The sequence below is a fragment of the Diceros bicornis genome, chromosome 10, assembly GCF_020826845.1.
Source record: "Diceros bicornis minor isolate mBicDic1 chromosome 10, mDicBic1.mat.cur, whole genome shotgun sequence".
NCBI lineage: Eukaryota > Metazoa > Chordata > Mammalia > Perissodactyla > Rhinocerotidae > Diceros > Diceros bicornis.
This window is the reverse complement of record NC_080749.1, coordinates 25,752,788-25,774,015: the sequence shown is the minus strand read 5'-3', so window position 1 is coordinate 25,774,015 and position 21,228 is coordinate 25,752,788. Positions and strand designations below refer to the sequence as shown.

Below are 21,228 nucleotides of genomic sequence, written 5' to 3'. Positions count from 1 at the left end.
TATTGGGTGTAGTTGGATACTGTTTAATGCACAGAGCAATGCAGTGGATAGAGGATTGAAATTCTAATAATACCAACTGAGAGTTAACACCACACTCTTGCTGTGTGACCTTGGGAAATGTCATCTTCTGACCTTCTAGTTTGCACACCTTTAACAGGAGATGTTTTAACACATCACATCTCATTTATGACGATTAAATGAGACAGTAATATTTGCTTATATTCAGAGCCTAGCAAAGGCTCTAAATCTTAGAGGTCTCAGTAAATTCATTTCCCTTCTCTCTCTCTTTTTCTGAGTGAAGATTTTAAAATCTTCACTCAAGATTGAATCAATTTATATTTGTCTTATCCATGTTAATTCTTTTTTATATTTCATTAATTCCTTCAATAGCTCTATTAGTAAATGTATTAAGTTGCTAGAGTTGCCATAACAAAGTCCCACAGACTGGGTAGCTTAACAGAAATTTATTTTCTCACTATTCTGGAGGCTTGAAGTCTGAGATCAAGGTGTTGGCATGGTTGGTTTCTTCTGAGGCCTCTCTTTATGACTTGTAGATGGCTATCTTCTTCTCCCTGGGTCTTCTGTCTTTGTTTGTGTCCTAATTCCCTTCTTTCATAAAGACACTAGTCATATTAGATTAGGACCCACACTAATGATTTCATTTTAACTAAATTACCTCTTTAAAGACCCTATATTCAAATATAGTCACAGTCTGAGGTACTGGGAATTAGGACTTCAACATATGAATTTTGAGGGACACAATTCAGCCCATAAACCTGAAATACAGTTATTCATAATTACTTACATACAACTTAAGCATGCAGTTTTTGAATTCTGGTAATTTCTGAAGATCCTAGTATATTCATGTCAATAACGGTGTGAGAAAAAAAAAAAAAGCAAGAGAAACAAATGTGATTCTAAATAATAACTACACAGTCAAAAACAAAGTTCTTTATGCTAAAGGGATCTTTGAAAAGGATAATATTTAAGAAGAGGTATTTTTAACAGATAATATCAACAGGGAATGGGAGAGATGGCTTTATTTTAATGTTTTCTAAGTAGTGAATTATTGTGGGAGATATTTTTAGGGATATTTTTTTCCCCAATCATTTCATAGGTATTTAGGGAATTTCTACATCACACTCGCTTCAAAAGAATGCAAAGCTATATGAAGAATATAAAGAAGTACAAGACAGGCTCCTTGTTCTCAGCAGCTTTCATCTCTGGATGAGTCAAAATTAGTATGGGCGAAAAGAAAAGAAAAAGCAACAATTTAATATAAAATCATATGATTCTGTCTGCAGAGGCCTTAGAATCAATGAGAAGGAAGCGTCAATGTGAGATAAGCTAGTCTGAAATACTTCACTGAGAGTGGGGTTAGGCTTGTGCAATGAAGGGTGAATATAGTATAGTTATGTGCAGATAAAGATAGGGAAACCAATATAAATAAAAAATGGAATTGTGCCTATTTTCTTCATAGCACTAATAGCAGTCTTCAGTTATTTCTATCTTCTTTTTTTTTAATTGTAGTAAGAATACTTAACATGAGATCCACACTCTTAACAAATTTTTAAGTGTACAATACAGCATTGTTAACCGTAGGCACAGTGTTGTACAACAGCTCTCTAGAACTTATTCATTATGTTTAACTGAAACTTTATACCTGTTGAATGGGAACTCTCAGTGTCCCCCTTCCCCCAGCCCCTGGTAACCACTACTCTCTGTTTCTATGAATTTGACTATTTTAGATACCTCATATAAGTGGAATCATACAGTGTTTGTTCTTCTGTGACTGGCTCATTTTACTTAGCATAATGTGCTCAAGGTTCATCATGACAAAATTGTTGTCGTGATGTTACATATGACAAAATTTCTTTCTTCCTTTTTTTTAAGACTTAATTTTATTAGAACAGTTTTATGTTCACAGCAAAATTGAGAAGAAAATACAGAGATTTCCTACACCCACTTTATCGCCACACAAGTAGACTCCCCCATTATCAACATTCCCCACCAGAATATTTCCTTCTTTTTAAAGGCTGAATAATATTCCATTGTGTGCATATACCACATTTGTGTTTGTGTGTGTGTGAGGAGGATTGGCCCTGAGCTAACATCTGTGCCCATCTTCCTCCATTTTGTAAGTGGGATGCCACCACAGCATGGCTTGATGAGTGGTTTGAACCTGTGAACCCCGGGCCACCAAAGCAGAGTGCGAGAACTTAACCACTATGCCACGGAGCTGGCCCTACCACATTTTTTTAATCCATTTATCCTCCGATGGACATTTAGGTTGTTTCCATATGTTTTTGCTATTATGAATAATGCTGCAATGAACATCGAAGTGTTAATATCTCTTTGAGATCCTGGCTTCAATTCTTTCGGATATATATACCCAGAAGTGGGATTGCTGTATCATATCGTAGTTTTATTTTTAATTTTTTGAGGTACCTCCACACTGTTTTCTGTAGCAGCTGTGCCATTTTACAGCAACAGTGTACAAGCTTTACATTGTACAGCAACTGTCCCAGCAACAGTGTACAAAAGGTCCAATTTTTCCACATCCTTGCCAGCATTATCTTTTTTTTTTTATTGTAGCCATCCTAACAGATGTGAAGTGATATCTCATTGTGGTTTTGATTTGCATTTCCCTGAAGATTAGTGATGTTGAGCATGTTTTCATATACCTGTTGGCTGTTCACATGTCTTCTCTGGAGAAATATTTATTTAAGTCCTTTGCCCATTTTCAACCAGGTTATTTGTTTCTTTGCTGTTGATTTGTAGGAATTTTGGTTATTTCTTTTCTATTTGTTTATTTATTTCTTATCTGTCTCCCTCTACTAGGACATAGGATCATTAAAGGCAGAGATCTTATTTGCCTTGTCATCATTTTTCTCCTGTCTAGAAGAGTACTTTACAAATAGTGGATGCCTAGTATTAGTTGAATAAATGTATGGATGAGTATTATGAGGTGATAAGAGTGGACTAAATGCATGTACTAGAGAGAAGTTGGAAAGAAGTCTTAGTAGGCGAAGTCAAATCAGAATATGTAATGATTTAAAAACCTGATAGAGAACTTTAAATTTGAGGCAGTTTATAATTAGGAAGCTTGAAGAATGTTGAGCAAGGAGTGGAGGTAATGAAAGATATCAGAGGACTGCAACAACTTAGAATAGTTTTTCTAGGATATCTGTGGTCCTAGTTTCATGCTGGTCACTCCTGAAATGCCTGTTGTCGAAGGCCACATAGTCATTTCTTTTTTTTTTTTTTTTTGCAAGGAAGATTGGCCCTGAGCTAACATCTGCCAATCCCCCTCTTTTTGCTGAGGAAGACTGGCCCTGGGCTAACATCCATGCCCATCTTCCTCCACTTTATATGGGATGCTGCCACAGCATAGCTTGCCAAGCGGTGCGTTGGTGCGCGCACAGGATCCGAACCGGCGAATCCCGGGCGGCGGTAGCGGAGAGCGCGCACCTAACCACTTGCGCCACCGGGCCGGCCTCCACATAGTCATTTCTGGGCACAGTATTCTTTGGTCGTGGTTCTCAAGGCCATGGATCTTTGTGTTCAGCCCCTCTTCCTGTTTATTTGACAACCTTGTACCACCCCATCAGAATCCAACTGGTTACCCTCAGACACTTTGTATGGGGATAGGGTATGGGTTTGAGCTACTCCTAGAAGTCCCTCCTGCCCTGAAACTATAAACCAGCGTTGAATTACACGGCCGCATCTATTGCCCCAGAGGTTGCAAAAGCGTGTTTGGCATTTTAAGTGTTATCTGTGGAAATAATTCTTCTCCAGCAGAGTTGAAGGGGAGGAGAATGATTGTTGGGTTAACAACCAAGGAATCTGCCAAGGCTTGGCTACCTTCTAGTGTTAAAGAGGAAAGTATTTTTCTTCTTTTTTTTCTAGTCACCTGTAGCAATAACAACAGCAATAACAACAATGCAACTAGAAACAACATTTTTATTATTTTGCCATAGAGATTTGTTAACATGTTCAGTTTTAAATGGATGGAATCTAGGGCTATGGTAAATTATATCTTAGCTGACTGAAACATGAGAATTTGCAGAGATACATCTTAGAAAATCACTTACCTCCTTGCTCTCTTTAGCTCTAATGTTGTCGCGTAGTACCTGCTCAAGACACATTGAGTCTTAGAGGCTGAGAAGGAGGGATCATCTTCATTCCCTAAGTGATACACTCAGTTAGAAGTGGTCCAAAACAAGATTAACTCTGGGTTCTCAGTGTTAGAACTCTTAGCTTCACTCAATCATACCTGTCCCAATGATGAAGTGCTTTAGCATGGAACATATTTTATGTGTGGGCTACTTTGAAAACCTAAAACCAGCGCTGGCCTTTTTGAATCAGAGAGGTCAGCCCATTAGGCTGTGAATCCTACACATTAAGTAAATTCTTCTAGTTATTACTTGATTATGTCCATAATTTTTATAAATTTTATTTCTGAAGTAATATGCACATAGTAACATAGCAAATATTACAATAGAGACTATTATCAACAACAGTATCTCTTACTCTAACCCTCCCATTGCCAGTCTGACCCAGAGACAACTCTCTTATAGCTGTCTATTATTAGTTCTGGGGTTACTATCAAATAGTCCAGATGATATTTCAAAGCAACTAATTCCTTATTTTCAACTTTAGATGTTATGTATTAATTTCTTGATATGAAAGCAAAAAATCTAATCATTTACATTGCCCCTATTCTTCTCCTCTTCCCAAAGATTTCTAAACGGAACAAAGTTGCTCAATCTCTATTTACTTTGCTGTTAGTTTTCAAAATCATTTTTTGACTCTTCATTTTTTATGATGAGGATATTCTTTCTTCTTTCTAATCTTATCTTCTTCTTGCTTTGCATGTAAAAACTTTAGTAAACTCCACTTTTATTTTTACATTGCTAAATTTTTTAACATTCATATCCTGTACTGAGTCCTCTGTGCTTTGTTGAAAGACTGATTTTAAAAGTTGAAAACCCACAAATGACATTTATTAGGATTATGGGCTAGATTAGGATTATAGGGTAGGATTACGTTTGCTTCTTTTCTGGTCTCTTTCTCTATTTGTCTCTCTCTAGCCCTATCTCTACCTCTATTTCTCTCTCTCTCTCGTTCTGTCTTTTTTTCCTCTGGAGATCTTACTCCCAGTCTTCCGTTCTCATGACCCAACGTGGACAACATTTTCCCTATGTTTGTTGCTTAAAATTTATTCTGGGGCTTCCCTTTGCCATCTTGCTTTGTTCAATTTCCTTTTTCTTAGATTCCATAGCATTATTTTGATTTATTTTCTCATTTTGCTCAAGTTTAACTTCCAATTTCTTCTTAAGAGTTCATGGGTGATGAACTTTATGATCTCTCTCTCCATATATATATATGATACATAGCGCCCTCCATAAACTCCTTGCAGTTAGTTAGCAGTTTGGTGTAGAATCTAGATTGATTATAATTTCTGCTACGATCTTGAAGGCATTGCTTTACTGTATTCTAATTTCTAGCACATTCAAAGAGAAGTCTGAGGCAAGTTTTCTTTGTATTCCCTTGTGACTTATTTTTTTCCTATCTAAGAACTTTAAAAAAATTTTCTTTAAGCACAATATTCTGAAATGTCACACACATATATTCACTTTTTCTATTCTTTTTGCTGGTGGATTACTTGGAACTGTGGCCCTCAAATTTTTGGTCTCAGGACTGCTTTATATTCTTAAAAATTGAGAACCCAAAAGAGCTTTTGTTGGTGTGTGTTATATATATCAATATTAGAAATCAAACCTGAGAAAACTTAAAATATTTATTAATTCATTTAAAAATGACAAAAATAAAAACATTACATGTTAATTTAGGTAATATTTTTAATGAAAATAACTTTATTTTTTAAAAACAATTAGTGAGGAGAGTGGAAATGTTTTACATTTTTGCAAATCTCCTTAGTGTCTGACTTAATAAAATGTAGCTGGATTTTCATACCTGATTCAGCAGATGTTGTTTGGATTGAAATACATGCAGTTAGAAAAGGGAGAAATATTTGAATAGCTTCATCAGATAATAATGAGTAATCTTCTTTTAAACTACACCAAAACTCAACAAGTAGAGTTTCCTAAAGGTGATTTGCTATGATCACATTGTTAAATTTTTGTTCCCTCTCACATTAACCTCCATTGGTCTAGCTTGTTCTGTGAATTGATCACTTGCCCGTGCATGATTTGGCCCAACAAGCATCAATCATTTGGAAAATATTGCTTCTTGATTTAGGTAGATCTTCCAAATGTTGACACATTTCATAATACCATATCAAAAAGATCACATTCATGACTATTACCATGAATCTCACTAAAATTTTTTTAAGTATAGGAAGCTTCAAATTCATGTTGCTGAACTCAGGTTTTTCCAACATTCTGATTTTCATTCGAAAGATTTAATTTTATCATTGGACACAAATTCTCTCAATTGATTTTCTTGATATGACAGGCTTATTTCATCCTTTTAAAAATGTGTTTAGATTGTATTTATTTTAATTTTAATTAATTAATTAATTTTTTAAAAGCAGTTTTAAGTTTATGACAAAATTGAGAAGGTAGTACAGAGATTTCCCGTATACTTCCTGCCCCTACACACGCATAGCCTCCCCCATTGTCGACATCACTCACCAGAATGGTACACTTTTTACCAAGGATGAACTTACATTGGCTCATCATAATCACTCAAAGTCCATTGTTTATCTTTAGAGTTCATTCTTGGTGTTGTACATTCTGTGCATTTGGACAAATATATAATGACATATATCTATCATTATAGTATCATACAGAACTTTTTCACTGCCCTAAAAGTCCTCTCTGCTCTGCCTATTCTTCTTCCTTCTGGCTATCCCTGGCAACCCCGATGGTTTTATTGTAGCCATACTTTTACCTTTTCCAGAATGTCATATAATTGGAACCATACAGTATGCAGCCTTTTCAGATTGGCTTCTTTCATTGAGTAATATGCATTTAAGTTTCCTCCACGTCTTTTTGTGGCTTGATAGCTCATTTCTTTTTAGTGCTAAATAATATTCCATTGTCTGGATGTACATAGTTTATTTATCCATTCATTTACTGAAGGACATCTTGGTTGCTTCCAAGTTTTTTGCAGTTATGAATAAATCTGCTATAAACATTCATGTCATGATTTTGTTTGGACACAAGTTTTTAACTCCTTTGGGTAAATACCAAGGAGATTGCTGGATCATATGGTAGGAGTATGTTTAGTTTTGTAAGAAATCACCAAATTGTCTTCAAAATGGCTATACCAGTTTGCATTGCCACTAGCAATGTATGAGAATTCCTGTTGCTCCATATCTTTACCAACATTTGGTTTTGTCAGTGTTCTGAATTTTGGCCATTGTAATAGGTAGGTAGTGGTATCTTGTTGTGTTAATTAGCATTTCCCTGTTATATGGGAGCATCTTTTGATGTGGAGCATCTTTTCATATGCTATTTGCCATGTGTATATCTTCTTTGATGAGGTGTCTGTTAAGGCCCAGTTTTTAATTGGGTTGTTTGTTTTCTTATCATTGAGTTTTAAGAGTTCTTCGTGTATTTTGGATAACAGTCCTTTATCAGACATGTCTTTTGCAAATATTTTCTCCCTGTCTGTGGCTTGTCTTCTGATTCTCTTGATGTTGTCTTTTGCAGAGGAGACGTTTTAAATTTTAATGAAGTCCATCTTATCTATTATTTCTTTTATGGGTTGTGTCTTTGGTGTTATATCTAAAAAGGCATAATCATATCCAAGGTCATCTAGGTTTTCTCCTATGTTATCTTTTAGGAATTTTATAGCTTTGCATTTTACATTTAAATCTGTGATACATCATGAGTTAATTTTGGGAAGAATGTAAAGTTTGTGTCTAGATTCATTTTTTTGCATGTGGATGGTCCAGCACCATTTGTTGAAGAGACCATATTTGCCCCATGGTATTGCTTTTGCTCCTTTGTCAAAGATCAGCAGGCTGGGGGCCGGCCCCGTGGCTTAGCAGTTAAGTGTGCGCGCTCCACTGCTGGCGGCCGGGGTTTGGATCCCAGGCGCGCACCGATGCACCACTTGTCCGGCCATGCTGAGGTGGCGTCCCACATATAGCAACTAGAAGGATGTGCAACTATGACATACAACTATCTACTGGGGCTTTGGGGAGGAAAAAAGGAGGAGGATTGGCAATAGATGTTAGCTCAGAGCTAGTCTTCCTCAGCAAAAAGAGGTGGATTGGCATGGATGTTAGCTCAGGGCTGATCTTCCTCACACACACACACAAAAAAAATCAGCAGGGTGTATTTATGGGGGTCTATTGTTTGGCTCTCTATTCTGTTTCATTGATCTATCTGTCTGTTCTTCAAACAATACCACACTGTCTTAATTATTGTAACTTTATAAGAAGTCTTGAAGTCGAGTATTGTCAGTCTTCCAACTTTGTTCTTCACTAGTTCGTTCATTTTTGGGAAAATATCTGCCAGATACCTAAGTCTGAATGGCCATAGGTTATCTGTCAGTCATTCTTTCAAGTAAAAATGATATTCTATGAAAAAAGTAGCTAATTCTTCTTGAAGTTCAAGCAATCTCATAAGCACGTTTATTCCAGACAATCACACTTCAGTATGCAGCAGAAGTGCTTCATGCACACTTTCCATTTTGTCACACAGAATATTAAAAAGGCATGTATTGAAGAGTCAAAATTTAGTAAAATTAACATGTTTTACTGGTCAGTTAAGGACATTCTTAAGTAAAACTGCATTTTTTTTTGTATGAATACATAATAGTGGAGAATCCAATGATTCTAAGTACAGTTTGGTGATAGTGGCTATTCTACTTTTTAGATTGATATTTTACTTATCTTTCTTTTTCTGTCGTTTTTTTCTGTTTGTCTTTTTTTCTCTGTATAATAGAAGATTTCCTCAACCACATTTTCTAGTCATTCTATTAAAAATATTTTTATTTAAACATGATTTTTTAATCTCCAAGAGTTCTTTCTTATTCTCTAATTGCTTCTTTTTTTAGCATCTTTAATTTTTCTAGAATGAGATATGTACTTGAATATCTTTGATGATTTTTAAAGATATTTCCTGAATTATTATTTTTTGTGTCCCCATGTTTATCTTAGAATTTACTTTTCTTTCTGCTAGTTTTCCTCACTAAACTGGAAATCCTAGGTTTCCTGTGACATGTAACAAAGGACTGAGTGTCTATCACGGGCTTCCTCTACATTTATGAAAATAAAACTCTTTTCCCTTGGTATCTTCCTTGAAGGGGGATTTCTTACTGGGAGCTCTGTATGACATTGGACGCTGTGACTTGTAGGAGGAAGCTTTCAGGTTTTGCTTTAGGAGGTCAGGCTTTGGGTCCCCCAAATGCCAAAATGCAGAGAACCTTATTATAGGGCACCAGCCTTAATATCCCAAACCTCTTCACTGAGTATCTTAAAAAAGAGCTATGGTTATGCATTTATTTAAGACTTTCTATCAGCAAAAATAGAAAGCCCTCTGTAAATTCAGGGCAAGCAATGGGGGAGATGGTGGCAGTAGGTGGTATTACATATAAAAATATTTCACTTAATCACCCTATTTTTAACCTTTCTTTGTACTTCCACTCTATTATTTATAGGCTGAAATCAAGGTCATCCAGAGTTCTGTGGAGGGAGATGGCTTCCATTCATTTGTAGCCTTTTTAAAATCACGTTCTAGGTTGCAACTTTATCTGCCCATTTGCCCATTTTCCAATTTCCATCCACATATTATCTTTTATACATTGTTTATATGCCCCTCATTGTCTTGTTTGTTATATGGATTCATATACGGGTTTATTCTGTTTTGTATTTTTATGTTTCTATCACAGTGGTGTAGTAGAAGAAATAGCAGCAGAAACACATGTGTTTGGTCAACTATACTGTGCTATACACCACTTAATAGTCTCTATAGTCAAAGTCTCTAGCTCTTTTCTTCACAGGGAGCTTCTTTGTTCTTATGTAAATTCATGAGTGTAAATAAAAACATAGGCGAATGGGCTACTCAACTTCACCATCATAATCTAAGTTCTATATATATATGTCAAGAGAGAGAAGACTGAACTCCATCCATCTGTGGAAAAGGACACTATAGAAACAAGATTGACACCAGGGACTCTGAAATCAGTGCTTTGTCCATAACCTGGGGCCACTATTCATTCTATGACCCAGGGAAAACTACTTAATCTCTCTTTGCCTCATGTTCTTAACTGTCAAATGGTTTAATAATAATCGTACTTACCTTGTAGAGTTGTAGATTAAATGAATTAATCTACCTATAGTGTTTAGAATTGTGCATTACACAAAATCAGATTCAGGAAGGGATGATTGTTGTTGATGTTTGTATTATTATTGTTCTTGCAATGCCTGAACCTAGGCTTTGGTTCAGTCAAAATATCCTGGCTTTTGAATGAGAATAACTGTACCTTGATGGTAAAGACTACATTATTTTGTTCATAGAATTAAATAACCTCACTTTAATGTCTAGGTAGAAATTGATGTAGTCTCAATTGTCATTAATTAGATTCTTGTTGAAAATTGTTCAAAACCTTTAAAATTGTGAACTTTATTTTGAACTATTGCGTTATCTTAAATTTTTTAATGCACTGGGCAAGGAGCCTTAGAAAGAACAAAAGTTTTGGAGACAGGAAAACCAAATATGTAAATTTGATTAAGATAGTTAATCTCTATGAATCTCAGGTTCCTCATCTATGAAAAGAGAATGATAATAGTTTTCTTCTAGTTTTGCTATGACACTTTGAAATAATATAATAATAAATGTATAATTTTCATTAGAAACTAGATTCCTGAGGGTCAGGACTCTTTTTTATCTGCGGCACATTGCAGATTCTCTACTATCAAATGAGAACTCAATAGTGTGCATTAATAAAATTTTGGAGAAAGGGGCATAAACTGTACAAAAAAATAAAAGAGGTTAGTATAACTGTGAAGACTCCAGTAACAGAGAGTACCAATGATGAAAAGCTTGAACATACGATCATGCTTAAGTATGTAAATAATAAAGTCTGTATTTCATTTTAATTTGAAATATGCTTTTATTTCCTATGTTTTTTGAGAAAAAGAAAAGCTAAAGTCAAGAATCTCTACTTGGTGAGGGGGGAGGAAAATTTAAACAATAAAATGTCACTATGGTTTGCATTTTTAAGAGTAAAATCATTTTACTATTTCACTTAGAAACAGAGTTTGGGAATATAACAAAAAAATCAGAAAGTATTATAATTTAATAGTTGTTTATTGTTATTTAATGAGATGATTATCTTTTTAATAAAAAGAAATCTTTTATTTTTCTAGATAAGAAACTGTGGTGGGCAGACCAAAACTTAGCTCAGCTGGGAACCTGCAGCAAAAGAGATGGAAGAAACCCCACCGTTCTACGAAATAAGACTTCTGGGGTTGTTCATATGAAAGTGTATGACAAAGAAGCACAGCAAGGTAAGTCACACCGTGATGAATTCGGGCTGCCTTTTGAATACATAATGTTCTCTTTTCTCGTATTATTTTCTCAATTCAACAACTGAAGTTTCCTATTTTTGCTTCTAATAAAAAGGGGAAAAAAGGCAAATGCTGCTTAATACTGTAGAAGAAATGCCTTTAACGTAAGGTATATAATGAGCTTTCAAAACATTAGCAAAGCTGCTTAAGGAGTCTTAGTTTGTCAGATCTTCAAAGAAGTCTTATCTAGTTCTTCATTAAAAAATATAAGAATAAGAAAAAAATCCCAGCAAAATGTATACAATGTATAATTAAGCCCATAAACTGAATGAACTAGAGAACTTCAGATGGACCATGTCAGTGTAAGAATTTCATATCCAAAAGCACTACATTGTTTGACTCTAAGCATTTTGCTTTTTTATTTTTGCTTATCCAAATAGTATGCAGTGAAGTGGAGTGAGAGAACTAACAGATGGTTTACATAGGTGGACTTGTCACATTGCCCAAATGGCAATTAGATTAGAGATGCCAGGCAGTATAGCCCCACACCTGCTAGTCCTTTCTTAGTTTTTGCTTCATGATCCATGACATTAGCAGAACTCCCTTTCCTAGAGAAAATCTTTTTCTGTGTTCTACTTTCTTACTTTAGCCTCTGCCATGAAAATCTTTCTTTCTTTCTTCTTCATAGACTTTTCTTCTTAGGAAAAAATTTCAAGAAAATTTAAAGGGGTTTTCATCTAAGGGATTTGGGCATGCAGACCAAAGCAGAGACGAGTAGAGATAAGAATAGTGGACTAGGGGCATCACTAATTCTGAAGGCAGATGACAACCATCAAGCAGACAGGATTTATTGGAGAGACCAGTTGAGAGCCACACCTGCACATCCAGGGACAAAATGAAGACCAGATTCATGGTTGCCTTCCCCATACAGAGCATGGGCCACATTTTGCTCTGGAATACTTTCTTGCCAGGAGCAGCAGGAAATATATTTCTTTTTCATGAAAAAAAAAATATATTTTTAAGAGGAAAAAATTGCTTTAAAAAACAGTCTAAAATGATTACTTGGTTCCTTTCATGGTTGAGGGGATGCCAACACCCAAACTCCTATGCACAAATCTGTATTTGTTCTCTGACATTTTTTAGTCATCATATATAATAATGAGCAGGGGTATTTTCACTAGAAATTCCACAATGGAACATTTTCTGTATCAAAATAAATAATTTTACTGGCATTCCAGTCATGGGAAATAGATTATATAGTTGGGAATAAAACCTGGTACTCAATAAATAAAATATCATGACATTTTTATGGATTTCAATACAGTATATTTGTTAAGTGTAAAACTTATAGTACTATAATAAACTTTAGTTCGTAGTCTATGCTTAATGAGATTATATCTGAAAAACACAGCATTAGAAAGTACAATAGAGAGAGAGATTGTATTTCCAAACAGGGCATTTAAAAAAATCTATATTAACTTTTTCAAAATGTGAACAAGCACATGCTTTGTTTGAAATTGTAAATTAATATAATATTTTGAATTTTTCTCAATACAGTTCCAGTAAAGTTTCTTGGAGGAAAAATTTAGTATATCACACTTGGCTCGCTTTGCTCATGTTAACAAGATTTCCTTCATCTTTTAAGGATTTAATCCAATAGATACATTTGGATATTCTACGCAGTCTGAAAGTATTACCAAACTGACAAGAACCTCTAGCATTTAGAAGTTAATGGTATAATATGACTAAGCTTAAAATGAAGTGAAAATACTATTTTTACTATAAGAATATGCTGATGAAAGCATCTGTATTAAAGACAATCCCATTAAGAGAATCATAGCAAGTAGCTTAAAAGCTTCATTAGTATGAAATATGAGCAATTTAGGGCTATTTAAGGTGTTAACATTACTACCTCTTTGGATTTCAAAGTACAATTAGCTACTTCATTTATCATTTTTGACATAGATCACTAGGGAGCTGAGACTTCTCGTTAGTCAAGTGGACTTTCTAGCTCCACTAGAGAATTGAGGCATGAAGTTTGAACATCAATATCATTATAAAATATTAAGCCAAGCTAATATTTCTAACTTGCTAGATAATCACACCTAAATTATTGCTTTTTAAATCACTCTAATATTTTTCCTACATTAAATCTATATTTAATAGGCAAAGATACTTATTGTAAATAATGACTCATTTCTCTTTTTACTTTTTCTCCCTTTCACTATCAATTTTCCCTTAGAAATGAAACAAATGATACATGATGTGTATTATTATACATCATTGTTTACATAGATTAATTTTATTATCTGTCAGAAAATAAATATAATACAATATATATTGCTATTATGGCAGTTATATTTGAAAATGCACAGTCCCAGAAGTTCCTTTTTCTTCTTTTTTCACATTTTTTTTTATTATTTTCAAGGTTATATAACCCTTCATTTTCTCTTATTTTTAGAAATTCATTCTCTTCCCTAATCTATTTTTCTTTACTTCAATTTCCTTGTTGGCCCTTCTCTCCATTTGGTGTTTCTTCAGACGTTATAGTTATGCATCACTTGTCCATCTCGTCCCAGCTTCTCAGTCTTTATGGTAATTGAAATAAATCATAAATATGAATATATCCAAATGCATATCTCCTTAGATTGGCATTGTGTTAGTATACATTTATGTGCTTTCTATAAAATTAAATATGTATATTGCAAGTATAGAATTATTATAAATCTATAAATATAATTATCTCATTATTAAAATAATCAGAAATCTGAAATTTCATCTTAGTATTATCAGTCAGCTTGGGAAAAGGGGAATCAATCAATCAATCTTCATTAGTTTATATATGAGATAAAGATAATCATTTCAAAAGTTCAGGGCAAGTCCAATCCTAGTATGTGGCCCTATGTAAGATGAAGTTCAGCATTGGCTGAACTGGCAGCTATAGGAAATGAGCAGAGAATGTGGTAGATCTCCTGATGAGAAATCTTCCAAGTTTAGAGTATTTGACACTTCAAAAATGACAGAGCTTGTGACAGGTTCGATTGAACAATTAAATCCCACCAGACTATCTTGAATTCAGGAGATGAGAAATAATGAGCTGCATTGATATTTTGAATTTTCCAGAGAGCACTACTGATATATAGCTTTCATCATGCTTTGTACTTTTCACTCAATTTACTGCATTTCATGTCAGAGCTTGAACATCCAGTAAATGGCATTGCATGTCCTAGAATGATAAAAATATTGTAAAAATGGGATATTTAATGAACTTGCTGGGTAAGGTTATAAGTTGCTTAACTTCATGCTACCAGCTTTAATTAGCACATTGGGCCTAGTAAATTCAATAGAACATCTTTATAGAATGCCTACTTGTGATTACCTGACGAATATTTGTCACTGCTACTACACAGGAACGAGGAGAATTAACGTGTCTAATAACATGACTCTTCTGGGTGTGTTTTAAATATATTTTGAGATAATTATGTTCCTAGGAATGGCAAAATTTATTCCTTTGCTTTTACAAAATTAATTAAATATTTATATTCACATATACCTCCTTTCTTTCAATGGCACAATCTTTTGAGTTAGTAATGTAACTTAGCTATGTATTTGACACATTTGGATAAAGTATTCTTGAAAAGGAAGTAACTGTAGAGTTGAAGTGAAATTTAGAAATCAAAAAAGAGAGACTTCCTGGTTTTTGTGATCTTTTTTTTTATTTTTATTTTTTTATTTTTTTTGTGAGGGAGATCAGCCCTGAGCTAACATCCGTGCTAATCCTCCTCTTTTTGCTGAGGAAGACCAGCTCTGAGCTAACATCTATTGCCAATCTTCCTTCGTTTTTTTCCCCAAAGCCCCAGTAGATAGTTGTATGTCATAGCTGCACATCCTTCTAGTTGCTGTATGTGGGACGTGGCCTCAGCATGGCCGGAGAAGCGGTGTGTCGGTGCACGCCTGGGATCCGAACCCAGGCCGCCAGTAGCAGAGCGCGCACACTTAACTGCTAAGCCACCAGGCCAGCCCGCTTTTTGTGATCTTAAAATATTACAAAGGTCTGTGACAGTATTCATGACAAACCAATTTTCTTTTGCTTTTTTGTAACTCTGAGTCTTCTCATATCCCTCCCTTTACTTTTTAAAAAAATTCTAAATTATTTATTTATTTTTAAATTTATTTTTATTGAGATATAATTGACATATAACATTGTGTAAGTTTAAGATGTATAATGTGTTGATTTGATGCATTTATATATTACAGTATGATCACCACCATAACATTAGCTAACACCTCTATCCCATCACATAATTATCATTTCCTTTTTGTGGTAGGAATAATTAAGATCTAGATTCTTAGCAACTTTGAATTATATTCAAAGTTAAATTGAAACCATAAATTGATTATAGTATTGTTGTCTATAATCCCTATTCTGTGCTTAGATCTCCATTTACTTTTTTGGAAGGGCAGACTTCAACTGTAATCTGCTACTTTCAAATTCTTCAAGAGAATAAAATATGATACCAACCAATATGAAATAACTGCATTTAGAAATCAGCAATAGCATAAATATTTGTTCAAATTATTGATATTGAGAATACTCTTTTTACTTTTCTTGAATTTTATGTTTATTTGTTTTTCTTCTATGCAGGCAGCAATTCCTGCCAACTAAATAATGGTGGATGCTCTCAGCTTTGTTTACCAACATCTGAAAATACAAGAACTTGCGTGTGTACAGTGGGATATTATCTCCAAAAGAACCGCGTGTCTTGTCAAGGTATAAGGTCTTGAAAAATCTTAGTTCTAATGCATTTACTTCATCCGTGCAGATTGTGGGCAAAGTCAGTTAGAAATTAGAATAAAGATAATATTAGCTTGTTCTTAGGACAATGATACACTGTTTAGTCTCATATATACGAGATTTTAATGTATCTAAAATAGTTTAAGTATCACTGTTCTTGTAAAGCTTCCTACTTTTTTAGTTATTTTCAGGAACTCAGTTTATTAAACCTTTAACCAAATCCAGGAGAAGCTACCTTCAACTTTTTTTTTTTTTTTTTTTTTGTGAGGAAGATCAGCCCTGAACAAACATCCATGCCAATCGTCCTCTTTTTACTGAGGAAGACTGCCCATGGGCTAACATGCGTGCCCATCTTCCTCCACTTTATATGGGACGCTGCCATAGCATGGCCTGACAAGTGGTGCGTCAGTGCGCACCTGGGATCCGAACCCGGGCCGCCAGCAGTGGAGCGCGCATGCTTAACTGCTATGCCACAGGGCTGGCCTCCACCTTCAACTTGACTAGGCAAAAGTTGAAGTAAAAAGCAGTGGTTGATGGGCTGCAATTACCATACAATTTGAATTTAATTATGTCTACTTTCTTTAAACTGTTTAAGAGAAAGTACCAATGGGGATGTGAGGTCTCAAATTTGCTTGACTGAGGGAGAAGAGCACTGCAAAAGAGCTGGAACTTAAGAAATCTATCTTCCTACTTTTTGTTTTATAGACTCTAGTTCTATTAGTCCCAAAGAGCTTTGATTCTAGAGTGGTCTTTCTATCCATTGATCATAGCTTAATTTTATTTTTCAAAAAATATTTCAATCTTATTTGAGACATATGTATGTTAATATTATCATGTGTTTTATGTTAAATCAAATATTTATATGACACTTATTATGTACCAGGTACTATTCTAAGTACCTTAAACATATTAATTCACTTAATCCTCATAATAACCTTGTGAAGTAGGTCTCTTATTATCCTCATTTTAGAGCTGAGGAAACTGAGACACAGAGAGATAACTAGCTTGCCCAAGTCACACAGTTATTAAGTGTTAGAGACACATCTAAATACAGGTGTTCTCGTTTTAATGAGAAAATATGTATATTTTTTAACATTAGAAAAAATTTCTATAAATATTTTCTAACATATTAGAAAAATTTATACACATCAATGTGCAGACTTCTGGTAGTCAGTATATGTGCTTATTTTAGAACATATTTTTCATACTGGAAAAGCAAGACAGTAGCAAAAATTAAGCACTTGGTGTGTTTTCAGTATTCAAAAGGCTATAAGAAGTCTAACTCTATTAGAAAAGTATCAGTGATATAGTTACCTAAAATCATATCTAAAATCAAAATTTATTATCTTACATAAGCAAAGAGACGCTTGGGCCTTAGAGAAGAGGGGGTGAATTTTGGTTGTGAGGCCAGGTATGCTTCCAAGAGTTATCTGTCTCAGTGTTTATGAAAAGTATGGTTCCCAGAATAGTAGCATCATCACTACCTGGGAAATTTTTAGAAATTCAAATTATAGGCCCCTGGGATGGGGCTCAGTAAACTGTGTTTTAACAAAGTCCTCCAGGAGATGCTGATGGATACTCAAGTTGAGAACCACCAATCTATCTACCTGTCAACTAGTCAGAAGTGTAGTGTCCAAAAAAAAAAAAGCTAGGAGATGTTTTTATGAAAGAAATTAACATTGTTAAAAATAATGCTAATGGAATGATTTTAATGTTAAATATTCATTTTGGTTTATTTTTTCTTTTCCAACTTAGGTATAGAGTCATTTCTTATGTACTCTGTTCATGAAGGCATCAGGGGAATACCTTTGGAACCAACTGACAAAACGGATGCTTTGATGCCTATATCAGGAACTTCATTTGCTGTGGGAATAGATTTCCATGCAGGTAAATAGCTTTTTATTCATAATTTATGTGTAATATTTTCGCTTGATTTATTAAACATGATGGAAATATAACCTTTCCATCTGTACTCTGATAGTCAAGAAGAAGAATAAGAAAACAAATTAGAGATGAATTTTTAAGCCTAACACAAATTGTTCTAAATATATTTTGCCTTAAAAAAATCAAGTAAAATTTCCTAAAGTATATTATTTGAATTGCAAGTGAATTAAAATGCCATTATTGGCATTTGGTTGCTTCATTTTTATTTCTCTTTGTTTTTTTTTTTCAAATTACATTTTTACTTTTATCCAATTATAAATATAAGGATACATAAAACATTTTGATCCATTATATACTTAAAACATAATCTTATTTAAAAGATTATGTCCAGATATGATTATCTATTCTAATACAGGTAGTACCAAATGAAATCCAAAGCATAGAAACAATTATAAATACTAAGTCATTTTAAATTACTTTTGAAATAGTATGTGTCATTTTGGAGTCAGATTTTACCTTACCTTCTTGTTTTAGCTACAGTGAAAGAAAGCAGATTAGATACTAACATTTTGCTGTGACTAATAAGAGTATATGATTGGGAATTGATGGTAGACATTGTCAAGTTTATTGAAGTACCAAGGTTTTTTGTGCTAATTGTTAAATTCAGACATAGTATAAGCATTGAGTATACTCTTCTTATTAATAGTCAGATTTATTACTCTACACTGGAAGGTTTAAACTTATAAAAATAAATTTTTCAGCTCTCAACCAACCAAATAGTATACTTCCTGAGTTAATGTTTTAGTGTTGAAGATGTACAGGCATGTTCCCAGTATTTTTTTGTATTTGTAAAGACTTAATTTTATCTAAGGTTAAAAACAAATAGTCTTTGATTGATAATCTTAAAAAAAAATCCTTAAGCATCAGCTTGTGGGCTTCTGGTAGTAAGCTTATTTTTTTCCTCCAGCTCCAACACATTTTTTTTAACCATGTGTTAATGAAATTCTTGGATACAAATTAATGAATTACTGGGGATCTTCACAAACGAGTACAAGATGACCTTTCTTAAGTAAATTATTTCGCAGCAAATGTTTGGAATCACACAGAGGCAAACTTCCTACATTTTTTTTTTTTTTGTGAGGAAGATCAGCCCTGAGCTAACATCCGATGTCAATCCTCCTCTTTTTTTTTTTTTTTATTGTTGAGGAAGATTGGCCCTGGGCTAACATCTGTGCCCATCTTCCTCTACTTTATATAGGACGCCGCCACAGCATGGCTTGACTAATGGCATGTTGGTGTGCGCCCAGGATCCGAACCCTCGAACCCTGGGCCGCCACAGCAGAATGCGCACACTTAACTGCTGCACCACCGGGCCAGCCCCCCTACATTTTTTAAAAGGCCTTTCCCAAAAGGAAATATAGACAAAGAGCCTGTTTTATTGAGCAATATGTTAATTTTGCCAAAATCAAAGTTGTTTGATCAAACCTAGTTTTTCATGGAAGGCTCACTACCCTACCATGCGTAATCTACCCTGCTACTTATTTACATGCATCTTACTCTTTTGAATTTTATTATATAGGATTTGGTAAGTGCAAAACTAAGAAAACTTTAACTTCCTGAAAGGATTTTATGTAGATATGCATATATTTTTACTAAATACACATAATCCCTTGTTTTAGCTGGTATCACATACTTGATTCTTTCAAAGACTCTATAATGATTTTTGAAAGTATTTGGTAAATTTCCATGAAGTACGAATATGAAAATAACCCATTCAGTCTAAATATCCTAATTAGATCATTAGTAAATCTCTTGTTCCTTAACAGTAAACAAATTATTTGTATGAGTTGAATTCGCTCTGTGAGGTTTATATTGGCCTTAAAATGGTTAAGTTTCATGTAATGTGCCATGATAGAGGATCATTTTATTTGCAGAGAACAGTACTCTCCCTGTTTCTAAATTCTCAATAATTATTAATATTATACTAAACTTATTTTGTATCAAAGTAGCTTTTCATTAGAGGAATTACCAGGTTATTAGTTAAAACTTGGTGTTCTTCATATCGTACCTGCCATATATTTTTAAATTATGTTTCTAGAGAGAAATTATTTTTAGGAAATCTATTTCTTCTTCTAAATGCAAAAGAATGTAGGCATATGGAATAGTCATATAAAATTAGAATGTTCAAGAATCTATTGAAATCTCTATTGTTAATCAGAAAACAGCAATGTAAAACTTGCTTTTAAATCAAGTGGGTTAGAGACCTAGGGGCCAGTAAAACATATAGAGTGAAGAGGCCAGACTTTTGGAACAGGCAACTTGGATTCTAATGCCAGTTTAACCATTTACCAGCTCTGTGACCTTGAGTAGTTTACTTAATTTTTCTGAGGCTCAATTTCCTCATTTTTGGGGTGCAGGAATATTTAGATCAATGTATGTAAGTGTTTGGCATTATGCCTAATATAACATGAGTGCTCAGGAAATAGTAACAATATCTAATAATGAAAGTAATAAATTTAAAAATTGGCATATGTGATATATATTTACAAACATGCCTTGGAAACTATATTTAAACTCCTAATTAGCACGTATTTAGTTTCCTGTGCTTTTGACTGATACTATGTTTTCTATTTAGTTATCTGCGTACAATAATAGTTGTTTCTTAACTTTTTGGGGACAGAAAGAGTAGGTTAGTAAATTTCCTTAGTGAAAATGAACTTAATAATAATAATAATAATAATAATGAACAGTCCATAGAGCAGATTTTTTTTTTTCCGGGGAAGATTGGCCCTGAGCTAAGTCTGTTGCCAATCTTCCTCTTTTTCCTTTTTTCTCCCCAAAGCCCCAGTACATAGTTGCAGATTTGTAGGTCTTCTATATGGGACGCTGCCTCAGCATGGGTTGATGAGCAGTGAGTAGGTCCGTGCCCAGGATCCGAACTGGCGAACCCCGGGCTGCCAAAGCAGACTGCACGAACTTAACTGCTACACCACTGGGCTGGCCCCTGTAGACCAGATTTTTAAAGATTAAATAACATCACCAGCTATTTGAAGTCATT

The 21,228-nt window shown here is 34.2% G+C and overlaps 1 protein-coding gene across 1 annotated transcript in view; it reads left to right on the top strand.

The window, feature by feature from the left end:
• Positions 1 to 21,228, top strand: part of LRP1B (LDL receptor related protein 1B) — a 1,024,768-nt gene that overhangs the window by 501,448 nt on the left and 502,092 nt on the right. The window contains exons 30-32 of the mRNA XM_058548897.1: positions 11,351 to 11,491; positions 16,137 to 16,262; positions 18,042 to 18,173. Coding sequence (XP_058404880.1) covers positions 11,351 to 11,491; positions 16,137 to 16,262; positions 18,042 to 18,173 — 399 coding nt within the window. The remainder of the gene's footprint in view (positions 1 to 11,350; positions 11,492 to 16,136; positions 16,263 to 18,041; positions 18,174 to 21,228) is intronic.